Source organism: Petaurus breviceps, unplaced genomic scaffold (assembly GCF_028583685.1).
Source record: "Petaurus breviceps papuanus isolate PSGF00001 unplaced genomic scaffold, PetGlider_PUasm1.0 188, whole genome shotgun sequence".
Lineage (NCBI taxonomy): Eukaryota > Metazoa > Chordata > Mammalia > Diprotodontia > Petauridae > Petaurus > Petaurus breviceps.
Window position 1 is genome coordinate 3,795,776 of NW_027185804.1, and position 16,748 is coordinate 3,812,523.

General features: G+C 42.5%; 1 protein-coding gene and 1 long non-coding RNA gene across 3 annotated transcripts in view; one reads left to right on the forward strand and one right to left on the reverse strand.

Moving 5' to 3' along the window:
- The window catches only part of LOC138163717 (uncharacterized), a 2,666-nt gene extending 2,265 nt beyond the window's left edge, over positions 1–401 (forward strand). Inside the window, exon 2 of the long non-coding RNA XR_011168900.1 lies at positions 207–401. This is a non-coding gene — a long non-coding RNA (uncharacterized lncRNA). The remainder of the gene's footprint in view (positions 1–206) is intronic.
- Positions 1–16,748, reverse strand: part of TRIM66 (tripartite motif containing 66) — a 112,596-nt gene that overhangs the window by 5,090 nt on the left and 90,758 nt on the right. For both annotated transcript variants that reach the window (XM_069091170.1, XM_069091169.1), the window contains exons 13-18: positions 7,157–7,426; positions 6,662–6,887; positions 5,614–5,674; positions 4,740–4,905; positions 2,234–2,538; positions 613–745 (exon numbers count right to left, since the gene is read on the reverse strand). In XM_069091170.1, coding sequence (XP_068947271.1) covers positions 613–745; positions 2,234–2,538; positions 4,740–4,905; positions 5,614–5,674; positions 6,662–6,887; positions 7,157–7,426 — 1,161 coding nt within the window. The remainder of the gene's footprint in view (positions 1–612; positions 746–2,233; positions 2,539–4,739; positions 4,906–5,613; positions 5,675–6,661; positions 6,888–7,156; positions 7,427–16,748) is intronic.

Genomic DNA, 16,748 nt, shown 5'->3' on the forward strand with positions numbered 1-16,748 from the left:
GAAGGAAGGAAGGAAGGAAGGAAGGAAGGAAGGAAGGAAGGAAGGAAGGAAGGAAGGAAGGAAGGAAGGAAGAAGGGAGGGAGGGAGGGAGGGAGGAAAGAAGGAAGAGGGGAAGGGAGGGAGGGAGGGAGGGAGGAACGAAGGAACGAAGGAAGGATAGTCATTGATAAATAATTTTTTCTTTAAATGCAGAGAGAAAACAGTAGACCACAAAGAAGCAAGACAACCAGGTCAGCTTTGAAAACTACAGTCTGAACTCATTATACACTTAAAAGAAAAGTAAGCTATCCATAAGCAGTCATCATACGTAATTCTCTTTTTCTGACCTACGATGTCCATGGAAATGCCTGTTTTATTTGGTGTTGGTCAAGTTCAGAATAAAAATGAATTTAAAAAAAAAAGGAGACTGGCCCCAGTGACTGACTATGAGAACCAGTAACAACAATTTCAACAACAAACTGATGAGAAGGTACCACTTCTCTTCTGAAATCTTCCTGTAAGTACAGTAGGCAGCCAAGTCTCCTTGGACTTTATAAGGGAACTTCTCCTGAAGGGGTGTGTGCACCATCCCTGGCCATGGAAGCCCAATCCCTCAGAAACATCTGTACTCACCTTCTGATCATACTCGCTCAGACCAGGGAGTACACGTCCTCCAGGACTGGCACGGCCATATCGAGTATTGTCACAGTCATATTCCACCTCTGGCTTTGTTAGGCTCCGGCAGAGTGTGCACACCCACTCGCCCCTGTAGCACAAGAAATAGCATTAGTGCTGACTTTACTGATCATTAGCATGGACTGGTACAAATGCAGAAGAGTAGAGATTGTTATAGAACTCATTCATAAATATCTGCAAAAATGTTTAGACATGGGAAAGGAACAGCTCTTGTAGTAAGAGACAATACTTTCTAAACATCAGCCAGTCCTAATTACTAATTTGAAAATAATACGGCTCCCACCTATCCTTCCATACTTAACGGAATATTTCAATAATTTAAGCTGACAAGTATTTGTTAAGCGTTTACTGGATACAAAGCACTGAGCTAGGAAAGTGCTAGGATGCAAAGAGAAAATGAAAAAGTCTTCCCCTTCTAGGAGATGACATTCAGTTAGAGAGAGAGAGGATGAAAAAGATGTAAACAGGGGAGGCTATATACATGATCGCCTGAGGACAGAGCACCCTGACAACCCGGAGGTGAGGAAACCTTCACCACGGTCTCTCAGCAGAGGTGTGAAGGGAAAGCCTGGAATGCTCCCCTTCTCAGACTGTCCTGCAAGCTGTTCCTTCACAGGCTCTTCCATCTCCAGCCCCCATGCCCTGTGCAGGTGGAATGCACTCCATCCTCAGCTCTGCCTTGTAGAACCCTTACCTTCCTTCAAAGTACAGCTCAGGTATCATCTCCAGAATGAGGCCTTTCCTGATGTCCTCAGTCATTAGCACTCCCTCTCAGAAACGATTTGCATAATTGCACATATTTGCATCTGCTTCTCTTTGTACACACTGCATTTTCTCTTCCTTCCCCCAGCAGAATGCCAGTTTCTTGAGAGCGGGGGCTATCTCATTTTGTCTATCAACTGTGCTCAGCCCTTACTAAGCCCCCACTAAATATTGACTGAAGTTGGCTCCTTTACACTTTAGGGCTACCTTCCAGTTACAAATTAATTAATCAAGCAAGCTTTCATGAAGAGTTTTAATTTGGGGCCACAGGGAGCCCCTCGATGTGACTGAGGTGGGGGTGACAGGGTCAGATCTGTGCATTAGGCAAATCATTTTGGCCGCTGTGTGGAGAGTGGGTTGGAGAGGGAAGGGACAGAAAACAGTGAGGAAGCTCCTGCCATCGTCCAAACTAGAGGGGATGAGGACCAGAAGAAGGATGTGACTCTACAAGGAGGGACAAGGTGGCAGAGGCAAGAAATGTTATGGCACTAGAAACAAGATTTGGCAAGTTCGTGGACGTTTGGGGTAGGTGTGACTGGGGAGGTAAGGACGACACCAAGCTTCTGAGTCTGGGTAACTATAAGAATGGTAGGGCCTTCAACAGTTATAGAGAAGGTTAGAAAAGCTACAGATTTAGGAGATGACCCTCTCAGGATGGATAGTCTAGAAAGCCTAAACAGATCCACGGTTCCCAGCTCTTCTATCCTCTCTGGCAGAACAGAGACCTCAGTGCCTCCAGAGGGTTTTCTGGAAAGAATACACCATGGACATGGTGGTGGGCACTGCACTGCCTTACCCGGGGAAGCTGAGCAGGGCGGGAACATGGCAGGAGAGGTGGTAGACCTTGGGGCAGTGGTCACAACAAAGCAGCTCCCCACCATTCAGACACACAGCACAGAAGTCTTCATTCTCAATTGGGTCTGTGTTGGGAGCTGAGGGAGACTTCTTGGCTCCAGGGTTAGAGTGGCTCCTTTGCTCCCCAGGAGATGGGGTCCCAAACAACGGCAGCTTCGGCCCAGCTGGGAAGCCTACAGGGACATTTCTCTCTCCTGGATCCTCAGCCTTAGTCTTCAGAGCATCTGGCAAACTGTCCTGGTTGACCTTTGGAGAGAAAAGAAAAGCAGAGTCTTAGCAACTTGGTCTCTAAGTCCACTTCTGCTTAGGACCCTGTAGGAGGATCACTGCCATAGTGGCCTTAGAGGACATGTGTGGGCATTCTCCAAGGCACATCCTGGGCTCTCATTTCTTCTCTTTTTGCACTCTCTCCTTTGGTGTTTTCCAAGTTCCCTTGGGTTCAATTACTCTTTCTGCAGATGGCTCCAAAATATACATTTCCAGCTCTAATTTCTCTCCTAAATTCTAGCACCAAATTATGCCCTGCCCAATGGATATCACCACCTGGATGTCCCATGGGCATTTCAAATTCAACATAGAGCTCATCTAACTACTCCCCAAACCCATCCTTCCTCAAAGTTTCTTATCTGCATTGATGGCACCATATTCCTTCCAGGAAACCAAGTTCACAACATTGGAGTTATTCTTAACTTTCTCTCAACCTCTCTTCAGTCAGCTGCTGTGTTTTGTCAATGAGCCCATTCACTTCTCTCCACTAAAATGGGCTATAATCTGGCTCAAGACTGAATCATCTAGTGCCTGGACTATTACAATGACCTCTGAATTGCTGTTCCCATCTCCAGTCTTTCCTCTCTTCAACCCTCTCTTCAATAATTGCCAAACTGCCATTACAGATCTGAGCATGCCACTCCCCCTACTTGAAAATCCTCAATAGTGACAAGACCCCTAAATAAAATAGGAACTCCCTGACCCGCATGTAAGGCCCTGCATGATCTGCCTACCACCAAACCTCCAGACTTATGTGCCAGTAATCCCCACTGTGCCTTCTCCATTCCAGCCACACTGGTTTACAAGCTCTCTCCACAACACAGCAGTCCGCATCTTCCTGCATCATGGCCATCTCTCAGCCCTAGAATGCACTGCTTCATCACCTCCACTAAATCGCGTTCCTTCAGTAATCAGCACTTGTTCCCACTTGAAATCACTTTGCATTTTGCATATTCTTTGTATTTCCTGATTTTTGTACATGTTCTATCCCCTCCATCTCCCCTTTCTCAAATGCAATGACTGTTTCATTTTTGTCTCTCTATTATCTTGTTTAATAAATGTTTTAATCAATAAACAATTATTAAATGACTACCATGTACTGGGCACAAGGGACACAAAGAAAGAGTTGAAGCCCAGGAGCTTACACTCTAGCAGGGAAAACAACACATATATGTATAAGCATATGCAGTTATTTACAAAGTAAGGACAAGGTAATCTGGGATGGGAAGGTACTAGCAGCTGGAGGACCAAGGGCTCTTGAAGGAGGTAGGCCATGGACTGGGCCTTGAAGAAGGTGAGGATTATAAGAGGTAAAAGGGAAAACTTGGAGTGAATGCAGAATATTGAACTGAATAGAAATTAACTGAATTGAATTGGATTGGACTGAACTGTTCATGAAAAATAACAGAATTAACCTTAAAAACTTGTTACATATGAAAGCCCCTTGGGCTCTTCCTTAAGAACTATATAGTAGGGGGCAGCTAGGTGGTGCACTGGCCCCGGAGTCAGGAGGACCTGAGTTCAAATCCGACCTCAGACACTTAACACAAAACTGGCCTGTGACCTTGGGCAAGTCACTTAACCCCAATTGCCTCTCCAAAAAGCAAAAAACAAAAACAACTACATAGTAGAAAATCCCCTTTTTAAAACTGAAGTGGATGATTAATGGGGAACAGAAGAAGGGAACACAAGACTGTATTCCTAGTACAGAAAATCTGTGTAGAAGGAAAACTAAGGGAAATGGTAGCAGTAAGAACCCAGAAGATTCCACGAGTCATCTGGGCCCCAGACAGGATGGTCAAAGTAAAGTGATGTCACAAGGCAAGGGGCAGCTAAGAGAATCACTGCGGGGGAGGGGGAGGGGGGGGAATTCTTTCTGACTCCTTCCCCTATGTCCAAATCTCATGCCCCCACACTGGTGGTAAATAAATTCCAGCTGACTGACTGACTAAGGTGCTAGAGTCTAATATATCACCCCTCATTGGGCACTAAGATTTTTTTTAAAGCTACAAGGTGAGGGCAACATTCAGCCCAAAGGAATGCACCCTCAATGGTGGCATAACTCAAAGGAATGTAACCTCGATGGTGGCCTATCAGGGTCCACAATGAATGACTTTGAGCTCTCCTTCCCTTTGTGTCCTGGCAAAGTCTCTGGAGAGGAAGGGCTCTGCTGGAGGTACCTTGATGGACATGCTAGACGACTCCGCCCCACACTCAATGACCAGCAGGAAGGTCCCATCCTGCTCCCTCTGCAGCTTAAAAACAGGCAGCTCCCCAGAGGCTGCTGTGCAGATCTTCAGGCGCTCCAGTCGAACATAGGGAATCTTCAGCTCTTTGGGATAGGACCTAAAGTCAATGAAATACTGTGAGGGTGGGGTAAGAGCCTCCAGAACCTCCCAATCCCTGTGAGTCCTCCCCTCACTACCTCTCTCCCTCAAGGACAGACAAGGCTAGACTGTGCCAGATCTCCACAGAACTGGCCTGAGTTTCAGAGCTATGGGTCTCAATCAATTCCTTGGCTGTTGAACATAAGCAAGTTGTCCCAGTCCCCTGGAGTGATAACAAGGTACTAAAAGTTTTAGAGTTTCCAACCCCCTCCTGCCCCTAACCTGATCCTGCCAGCCTCAGGGGATCTCAGAATCCAATTCAGCTCTCTTAGGGTTAAACAATGTCACTTGGTAATGTTCTTTGAATAATAAAACTTGGAAGGCAAGCTCCTGCTACAATAGGGGCCTTCCTCATGGGCTACCCATAGCCTCTGCCCATTTTGTCTGGCTAAGGAGCCAGAAATCATCATGTAAGAAGGTCTTTTTAGCATTATCAGCACTGAACTTTGCAGTTTCAAAAATTATTGAAAATGCCAAAGCTATAAAGAGAGCCTCTGTGTCTTCTGGGGCAGAGATGGATGGGGGGAGGGGGAGGGTTGGACGTTTGATAGCTGCATCATTATCTAAGTCATTTGGGATCAGCAGCAAAAGGGCAAAGCTCTTTTCTCTTAGAGAAACTCGCAAATGACACTTCTGTCACGTTCAGAGAAGAGAGACTATTTGTTACCTGATGTTTGGACTCTCCTTCATGTCTGCCTCAAATGGCTCCTGTTCAGAACTGACACAATCTAGGACAGAGAAGGTGAGAGCCCATCTGTAATAACTCAACCACGTGGCTACTGCACACCTATGCCCTGGAGCTCATGCCCCTAAAAGGCATCTCTCCCATTCACAGTGTCCCCCAAAGACAGCAAGGGAAGGCTAAAAATATGCCAAGATGTATTAAAAATCACACAAGGTAGCTCAGGGCCCACTAGTAACCAGAGAACAGGTGGACCACCATGTGCTCAAAGGCTGGAAGAGCTGAAATATCCAGATGTGCCCTCCTGGGAAGGACCCCAAAGGAGCCTCCTTGGACTATTATACACTAAGTGGGTCTCCCACCTCTCCTGAGAAAGACCCAGCTACATCCTAACTAAACCCAACAGGGGTCAGAGCTCACTGTGGAAGGTACTATGATAACAGGCCTAGATAGAAGGCCTGAAATTAGTCTAATTAGTGTGAAAACATTCTTCTCAATACAGTCCTGAGGACTCATCTCTTCATTTGCCATGGAGGCAGGAGGCTGATAATAAGGAAACTGATTAAGGTTTTTTCTACATATATTCAGTGTTATTGTGCTGGCACCAGACTAGGGTCTCTCCACACATTTTAATGCAGCAGTAACTTGGTCCTTAACTTTCTAGAGAGACAGGACATCATCATGGTAAGAACACTGGGTACGTGAGTTCTTTCCCAGTTCTGCTGCTACTAGCCATGTGATTTCAAGCAAATCCTACCTTTTAGTTTCCTCCTCTGTAGAATGTGGATATTCCCATTTCACAGGTTTGTTTACAAGTATTGAGTGAAATAAGATATGTAAAGGCTTTGGATCCATAAGTAATTATAGAAATATGAATGATCATAACCTAAAGCCTCTGATGATCCTGTCCTCTCTGATGTGTTTTCCTAAAGGAGTCAGCAACACTATGAGCCAACAGGGAAGAGAGAGCCTGCCCCAGAGGGCTCTGAAGGGGACTGGAGCCCCCGGGAAGGAAAGGGACCTCCTGCTGTACCTTCTGTGTGCCAAAGAGGCTTCACAGTTGTGGATGGCTGGGGAGAGGCACTGACAGTTGGCACTGAGGGAGAAGCAAGATGTAGGGGTTTCTTCACTGAGAGATTAATCGGTTCCTCCAGAATTTTTTGTAAAGGAAGAACTAATTCTTCCTGAGCATTTTGGCAGACAGCTGCTGTGTTGTGTCCCAGAGAGTCATTAATGGGCCTGGAATCTTCATTTTCCATCTTGAAAAAAAAGGGGAGACAACAGAAAGAGAATGAAAATGGTACCATCAGTAGGTCTTGCACCATTAAGCCTGAGGCTAGGAAAAATCTTGAGAGATGACCAGCATGCAGCGGAGACAGAATCAAAGTTATGGAACCACAAAATGACAGAATCAGAAGGGCCCTCAAATATCATCTAGTCCAACCTCTAAACTTTAAAAATGGGGAAACTGAGGCATAGCATTTCTATAGGATTCCCATCTCCATGCCCACATATCAGAGAGACTCACCTTGCATGGTGCATTACCCAAGAGAACATCTCCCAAAGACAAGTGGCTGGCCCCATCCCCAGGGTGCAGGACCCAGGTGACTGCTGGACTGTAATTCGCCACTGTTTCTGTCTGTGTATCAGAGGCAGGGCCCATGCTATGGGAGCAAGAGCTCGGTGTCAGGCTGGTCACACTCTGGATCTGGGGCTCCATTGACCTCGCCGTTCTTGGGGATGACAATTCCATTTCCAATGTATTGGAGAAGCCCATTATACTCACTGAGGCTGAACGCTGCAAAGGAGATAAAACATGGATCAGTTTCCAAAAGACTAAAAATTCACATTGTATATAGATTTACAGCTACAAAACCCATCCTCACAAAAGCCCTGGGAGGGAGTGTGAGTCCACTCAGCCATCCCTGTTCATGAGAAAACCAAGACCAAGGGAATCTAAGTTCAAATTGACCACTGACACTCTGACCACCCTCCTGCTATGCTGCACTCTGCCTCGTACATGACATACCAGCTCTAGTCCTGGGACCCCATGCATTCTTGACTGTGATACCTGGTCTGAACAGCCACAGATCCACCATCCTGAACCTTGACCATCTTCCTGCCATGGAGATTCATTTATAATTTCCCACCCACTTTAATTTATACCTCTTGCTCTGCGGATACATAATCAAGACTGTCATTCCAGGAAATATCAAATATTTCAAATTTTGACTGTCAAATATAAATAATCAATAATCAAGACTGTTATTCCAGGAAAGGCTGTATCTGTGAAGCACACTTATGACTACACTTTCCATCTCTGTCACTTCCCAGACCAAAACACCAGCTCCTGCTCCCCTATATGTGTTATATTTCCCTATTAAATATAAACTTCTTTGCTCTAAATCACTATTGATCAGAGAAATGCACATTAAAACAACTCTGAGGTACCACCTCACACCTATCAGAGTGGCTAATATGACAAAAAATGAAAATGTTGCACATTGGAGGGGGGATGGGAAAACTGGGACTGTTGTGTACTGATCTAACCATTCTGGAAAGCAATTTGGAACTAGCTTAAGGGCTATAGAGATGCAATACCACTGCTAGGTCTATCTCCCAAAGACATCCCAAAAAAGGTAAAGGGACCCATGTGTACAAAAATATTTATTGCATCTCTTTTTGTAGTGTCTAAGAACTGGAAATCAAAGGGATGCCCATCAACTGGGGAATGGCTTAACAAGCTGTGGTATATGATTGTAATGGAATATTATTGTGCTATAAGAAATGACAAGCAGGATGACTTCAGAAAAAGCTGGAAAAACTTACTTGAACTGATGCAAAGTGAAGTGAACAGAACCAGGGGAACATTGTACACAGTAACAGCAATAGTGTTCAATGAAGAATTGTGAATGACTTAGTTATTCTCAGCAATACAATGATCTAAGACAATCCCAAAGGACTAATGATGAAGCCCACTATCTGTCTCCAGGGAAAGAATGGATATCGATTGAATACAGACTGAAGCATGTTATTTTTCACCTTCTTTCTTTCATTCTCTTTCTTTTATTCAAGTCTTCTTGTACAAAATTACTAATATGGAACTGTTTTACATAATTGAACATGTATAACCTCCATCTGACTGCTTACCATCTCCGGTAGGGGGGGATGGGAGAGAGGCATAGAATTTGGAAGTCAAAATTTTAAATAAAAATGTTTAAAAATTGGTGGGGGGAAGAATATAAACTTGTTGAGTGAAGGGGTTATTTTACCTTTCAGTGTGTGTGTATGTGTGTGTGTATTTCCAGCCTTTAGCACAGTGCCCAATATATAGTTTTATTCCTTGTAAATACTTTTTCATTAATTCATTCCTTGAACCTTAGTTTCTTCACATGTAAAATGAGGGAAGTAGATGAAGCATATGGTCTCTGAGGTCCTTTCCAGTCTATGATCCTCTGAAGCCCAAGGTCATACAATTAATACATGTCAAAACTTGAACCTGAACTTTGCTCTTCTGAATCCAAGTCCAGTGCTCTCACTGCTAATGAAAGAATGTCTAACTTTATTTTATAATGAGGAGTTGAGAGGCAGAGGCAAGAAGTGTCTTGCCCAAGCTCAGGTTGCTATTAAGTGTCAGAGCTAGAATTAGAACCTCAGTCTTCTGATCCTGCTCTCTCCACTAATAAAGGTAGAATTCTCCTTCCTCCAATAAGGAAACTGAGGCTCAGAGAGATGAGTCACAGGATCATAGATGTAGAGCTATAAGGGGCCTTGGAGGCCATTGAGCAAAGAAAGGTTCAGTGATTTGCCCAAGGTCACACAGCTAGTAGTTTCCCTCCTCTGAGCTCCCCTCTATCAAGGTCATAACTACAATGGCTCATCTAGGGGTGCTGCCCCATGGGAGGAAGCCTCAGTCCACTAGAAGCTTTCCTTGTGTACTTATTCAAATCTCTCTCTCTCTCTCTCTCTCTCTCTCTCTCTCTCTCTCTCTCTCTCTCTCTCTCTCTCTGTCTCTCTCTTTCTCTCTGTCTCTGTCTCTCTGTCTCTGTCTCTTTCTCTGTCTCTCTGTCTCTCTTTCTCTCTCACACACATACACAGACACACACATACACACACACCTTCACTTCCTCTATCATGTGGCTTTTGTCCATCTGTCTTACTTAATTGGATATTCTATGACTACTATGTTGGATTTGTGACCTCCCTTTCACTGGCAGTCCCTCTGCTAGTACAGATGACAACCATCTACACCTTCTAATCCTGTGGAATTCTTGTACAGGTATCCCTTGAGGATCTATTCAAAATGGTGGAGGTAGTGTGGCAGCACGGGAGCAGTCCAAAAGGCTGACTTTGGCAGCAGAGGTCAAATTCCAGGCCTGCTAGTTTTATTCCTTGTTATGACTTTGTTAGAACCTTCTCTGGGCCTCAGTTTCCACATGGAAATAATGGCTTGGGCTAAATGACCTCGAAGGTACCCTCTAGATCTCTATCTGTGATCGTAAGCTCTTCCTCTGGTTGGTGGGTGTCTAGTCTTTGGCAGGATGAGCTCTGGTGGGGTTTATTGCAAAGGAATCTGGGAATCTATGAAGCATAAATAAATAATATGTTTCAAACATAGTTTACTATTTTTCAGATATAGATGGATGCTTCTGAAATTAACAAACCGGAGTATTACCACAATTTCAGGTAGCTTGAAGATACGCATATTTCAAATGACAACATCTATTAAGAATGTTGTTGTAAAAATTGTATAAATGTTACATCTGGGCAACTGTAGTAATGCTCTGGTCTGTGACCCAAACAGAGGATGTGCCTTCATCAAAGGAGCACTTCCTGTCTACTGATACTCTGCCTTCCCTTGTTTCCCAGGAGTCAGCAAACTCTCAGCCTTTCTTATTCTCCCTCTACCAAGGATGCTGAACACCAGTCTCCTGATGCCTCTTCCCAAACCCCAGCTGCCTGCTTTCTCATCCCTCTTGATCTGATCCCCTCCTCCAGTGCCCCACTCCGTCAGCCCGCCCTTTCCACTATGCCCTCCGGAATACGGAGTTCTACAATTATAAAACTTTCACTTTAGATCTCTTCCTCTCATGCTCCTTCTATCTTCTGGCTCTCACTGGGACTTAGCTCCTCCCTGATGATGCGACATCCCAGGTTTTCATTTCCAGTACACTGATTGCACCTCTCCTCATACCCCCAGACTCACTGGCTCACTCCTTAATCCCTATCACTGGTTATTATTTACCAGCCCCAAAACATTCTCTGTCCTTTCTCAATGAGTTTTGTGCCTGGTTGACAGTATTGCTCTCCACCCAAAATCTTGCCCTCATAAGAAACAGCATGCATGTTGATATTCCTTCCGATACCCTAACCTTCCAGTTCTTCAGTCTGTTGAACTTCAATGAGCAGAAGCTCCTCCACCTCACAGAGACAGTCAGGCCATTGATGGGCCATCACCCACAAGATGCTCAGTGGAGAGCACCTGATCCATAATCAAGAATTTTGAACTTCCTTTATCTGATCATCATCTCCTATCACTCCACCACCCCCTGTGGCTTATTCCTCCCAAATCTATTCTTTCTCCTCATCACGCCCTACAGTCTCTCTAACCCTCCTAAGCTACTGTCCTTCCTTCCCAGTATCGATCCCTTAGTGAACCATACAACTCTATTCAGTCCTCTACTCTTGAACCCTTGTACACTTACACCTTGCTAATCCCCAACTATGATTTACTACACTCTCTGCCTCTTTTGATTCTATACACAGGCTGATGATTGGAATTGGAGGAAGTCTTACAATGAGGCCAACTAGATCCAGTACAAACGTTTATGATCTAATTTCATCAAGATAATCCTCTTCCTTGGCACCTGGGTGGCTTTGTGGATGGAGCACCAGGCCTGGGTCAGGAAGACTCATCTTCCTGAGTTCAAATCTGGCCTCAGCCAGTTCCTAGTGTGTGACCCCAGGCAAGCCTTTTTGCTCTGCCTCAGTTTCCTCACCTGTAAAATGAACTGGAGAAGGAAATGGCAAAATGCTCTAGTATATTAGCCAAGAAACCCCAAATGGGGTTAGGAAGGTTAGACACAAGTGGAAAACGACTGAACAACTTCTATCTGTCTGACCACTCCTTCTCAGCCTCCTTTGCTGTATCATCACCCATGTCATGCTTACTTTGGTGGGGCCCAAAGATCTGCTCCAGGACCTTTTCTCTCTATAATCTCCCTACTGGTGACTTCATCTGTCCTCGGGGGTTCAGTTACCATCTCTATAAACTGGATTCCTAGATATATGTTCATCCTTAATCTCCTCATACCTATTACCACATTATAAACTCACTTTGGACATTTCCAGCTGGGTGCCCCATCCATAATTATCTCAAACTCAATGTGTTCAAAAAATAACTCATTATCCTGTCCCCTCCCCCAACCTACCTATTTTCTGAATTTCCTTATTCCTCTCACCATCCTTCCAGTCTCCCAGTTTTGCAATCTGAGCTTCATCCTCAACTTCTCACTCCCTCTAACCCCACATATCCAATCAGTTTCCAACTGTCTTGTGATTTTTATCTTCACAATATCTCCTATCCACCCACACAGCCCCCACCTGGTTCTCACCACCTATTCTTTGGACTCCTGTAATAGTTTCCTATTTGGTCTCCTTGCCTCAAGCTTCTATTCACTGCAATCCATCTTCCACACGACTGCCAAAGTGATCTTTCTAAAGAAAATCTGACCATGTTATGGCCCTCCCCAACAAACTCTACTGGTTCCTATTGCCTCTGTGATTAAATATAAAAAACTGACATTTAAATCCCCTCACAACCTGGCCTTTTCCTTACCCCTCCAGGCTTCTTACATATTAGTTAGTTCCTCAATCTCTATGATTCAGACATAGTGGCCTCTCACCGTTCCACACACTCCATCTCCCATCTCCATGTCTTTGTACTGGCCATCCTGCATGCCTGGAATGTGTTCCCTCCTCACCTCACATCTTAGAATCCCTGGTTTCCATTAAGACTAAGCCCAGGGGTGGCTAGGTGGTACAGTGAATAGAGCACCAGCCCTGGAGTCAGGAGGACCTGGGTTCAGATCTGACCTCAGACACTTAACACAAAAAATAGCTGTGTGACCTTGGGCAAGTCACTTAACCCTAATTGCCCTCCAAAAAAAAAGACTAAGCCCAAGTATCACCCCTCTGTGAAGCCCTTCCTGATCCCACCAGCTGCTAGATCACTCTCTCCCAAAACCATTGTATTCATTTTGTGTTATTATGTAAAGATGTACATGTCTCCTCCATTAAAACACAAGTTTCTTATACTCAGAGACTTTCAGTTTTGTCTTAGCATACCCAGTGCTTTTCACAGGGCTTGGCACATAATAAATGTTTAATAAGTGCTTGTTAGTAAATTGATTGATTGTGATAATGGTCTTGTTTAAGTAAAGTGTATGAAAGGTCTTTAGAATATTTTGAGGTCTTTACTTATAGTATGGGGATTTGGCATCTATCAGCCCACAAAAGAGATTAAGCTTCTAATAACTCTAGCCACTAGGTCATATCTTGCTAAATATTCAGTAGGTGCTAAATGTTTACGGCTTACCCTGGTGTGTAAGTCTAAGCACTAAGTCTAGGCTCCTTAACGATAAATCTATAACTTCTGGTGATAAAGTCTACATCCCAGACTGCTATCATGAACCTCACCATTTCCACAAACAAATCTGTCTTTTGTTCAGTGTTTCTCTGTTGACATGTTGTTGGCTGCATTTAGTCAAAAATAGTCAATAACACTTATTAAGTGCCTACATTGTGCTAAGCAGAGAAGATACAAAGAAAGGCGAAAACATAGCCCCTGCCTAAAGAAGCTTACAGTCTAATTGGGGGAAGACAATACACAAAGGGAAGCTAAAAGAGGGGTGACATGCCGGAGGGTGCCCATCGAGGGGGTCATGCTGAAGCAGAGCAGCTGGTGACAAATTCATTTAAGTGGGACATGCCTACGGAGGGTCTTTGGATTACATTCTTGGGTCTTGGACTTTTCACAGGCTCCAGAGATAAACCACTTTGGGTTATATTTGACAAATTCAGTCATGTTTCCATTATCAACCTTTATTTTTATTCAGTGATGTCTACTTGTTCCAAAAGCATTTCTGTATGTATTTTACCTATTCATCATTTGCTCCAGGCATGTCTATCAGTCCTCTTCCTCCTTTTTGGTGATGAAATGATAATGTCTCCATAGCTGCCTGAAAGTTTTTTATAAATCCTATGTTTCATTAATATGGTACAGATTTTTGTTAAGATGTCTCCCAAATCTATTATGGTCCATTTTACAGTTCTTAAAGTTATATAATAAAATTGTTATTGTAAGGTGTTAATTGCTTTAAAATGATTCTTACCACTCAACTTTGATTTCAGGATACTGGTCTAACATTATTATTCATAGGTTTTTCTTTAATATCTGTATGGTCAATGTGTCTTCCCTGGAGGAAACATCTGTACATGTTGCCATTATACATTGATTTAATGGGACCTCTAGATTCAAGTTCCAAGCTTTCTTTCATATATGGTAAGGTAAGAACTGTACACTTATCAAGTCTAAAGGACATTTCGAAGCCCTAGAATGCTTGATGTCATCTATGTACATCAAGTGATGTTTTAATATCTATATGGGATGCCTTCTTTAATCTGTTAGTCATATTTAGTTCTATTTAGGAAAAATAATCATGGAATTGAGGCTAAGCAAAACCATAATGGGTTTAAACCACCATCTTAAAAATGTTACATACTATATTAATTGTTCTTGACATTATTATATTGGAAGTTTGGGTTGTTTGTTTGTTTTTTAAGACTTTTCTATATGGACATCAAATACTCCAGTACTCTTACTTATATTTGAATTTATTTTTAGATATTTGCAGCATAAAAATAAGGTTTGAATTTGAAACTGAGTCAAAGGCTTTGTGATAATCATCAAAGGCTATATAACTGTTATTGTACTTTGATCAATTTGTTCAGTTAATTACTGAAATGATAAGATGATTTTTATAGTTCTGGGACTTTTTGCTGCTCAGACAATATATTGTTTCCTTGTATTTATAGAGTTTTTAATGATATGAGCTATGATTGTTTTTTAGAAAGTGTAACTGGCCTATATTTGCAAGGGTCACCAAGTATTTTCAACTTTTGGTAGTAGATACATGATGCCTTCTATTAAAAGGTAGGATCAAGCTTACATATGAGAAGAAGTTAGGTAAAGTTTTTTGCCAATAATTCATGTACCATTGTGAAGCTTTTGAGCCACTAATTATGGGTCTTATCTGGTCCTGCCACCTTCTAGTTTTACTGAGAAGCTAGAATTTTAGTCATGCCCATCAACAAAACCATCTATCATTCATTAATGGTGTAAGAGCTTTCTGTTTCTCATTTAAACTAACATGCATTTTTATTGTGCTGGGATTCCTTGTGACCATTTAGATGACCAAAAATCTTCCCAACATCCCTATTTCTGTTGAAGATAACACCATCCTTCCAGTAACCGAGGTTTGTAATCTTGGTATTATACTGGACCCCTCACTCTCCCTCATTCCCCATAACAAATCAATATCAAAACTTGTTGTTTCTGCCTTTAGTCTCATCTCTCCCATTCACTCTCTTTTTCCTAACTCATACAGCTACCACCTTAATTCAGGCCCTCATCATCTCTCACCTAGACTATTACTATTACCTAGACCTCAGGCAGCTAGGTGGCACAGTGGATAGAGCACTGGTCCTAGAGTCAGGATTACCTGAGTACGAATCCGGCCTCAGACACTTGACACACATTACAAGGCTCTCCCCACTCTTTGCCATCCTACTCACTGCTGGCAAAATAGAAAATTACTTATGAACAGATCTGACTGTGTGGCTCCCCTACCCATCAACTCCAATGGCTTCTTATCACACAAGGATCAAATATGAAGTGCTCTGTTTAGCTTTTAAAGCCCTACAGTCTGGCCAGTGTTGTGTATCTTTCCGGTTTCAATGTCCCTCCTGTATGTGATATGCAGACAAACTGGCCTTATTTCTGTTCCTCACACGTGACACCTCTTTCTTTGCACTGACTATACCCCATACGTGGAGAGTACTCTGTCCTTATCTCCAAGTCATAGCCCTTTCTTTTTAAGATGCTGCTGAGGCACGTTCTTCTACATGATAAACTCTTTCCTGATCCCCCAACTATTAGTACTCTTCTTCCCATACTATCTTGTTTATAATCTTCATTATAAATTTTATTATAAATTATAACTACTTTATTATAAATTTTTTTATTTTAAAATATAAATTTGTATTATACTTTATTATAATTTTAATTTTATTACAAATTTTAACTACTTTATTATAAATTTTATTTTTATTTTAAAATATAAATTTGTATTATACTTTATTATAATTTTAACTTTATTACAAATTTTAACTACTTTATTATAAATACTATTTGTATTTATTAACTTTATGTTTAGGACTTAAATATTTGATATGTACTTGTTGCCTCCCCCATTAGAATGCAAACTTCTTGTAAGGATCAGTTTCATTTTTTGTACTTGTCCCCCTCTGAGCCTGGTACACGGTATGTACTTGTTGACTATTGATTAATTCTTTATGGATTCTCTCTTGCTTCTGATTTTTTGCTTCTCAAGCTTCTTTGGTGATGATGGATTATTTATTTTGTTCTTTGAGCTGAGGTAACATATAATATTATTTTTTTTAAATTTTTACTTGCAATTGCTGGTTAAGGGAATGACTTTCTGATAGGCTTTTGTTCTCCAGATTCCTTTCTGTGTATCTTTTTTGTTGCCTTCAATTGAACAATGTGGCATTCCAATTTTCTACTGCATATACCAGTTAGATACTGACATCATCTTTTGTAACGCTCCCTCAGGTGTCACTCTTCCCCAGCTCATACTCACAAGTGGGGTGTCCCAGAGAGCTGACAACTACCTCGGGTACCATTAGGGACATGACCAATCTTCACTTGGCCAATAACATTGCCTCTTATAGTTCAATCAAGGAAACCTATTTTTAGATTTTGTAAAGGGATATGCAGGGCACTGACACAGTTTTATAGTTAACTTTGTAATATAGCC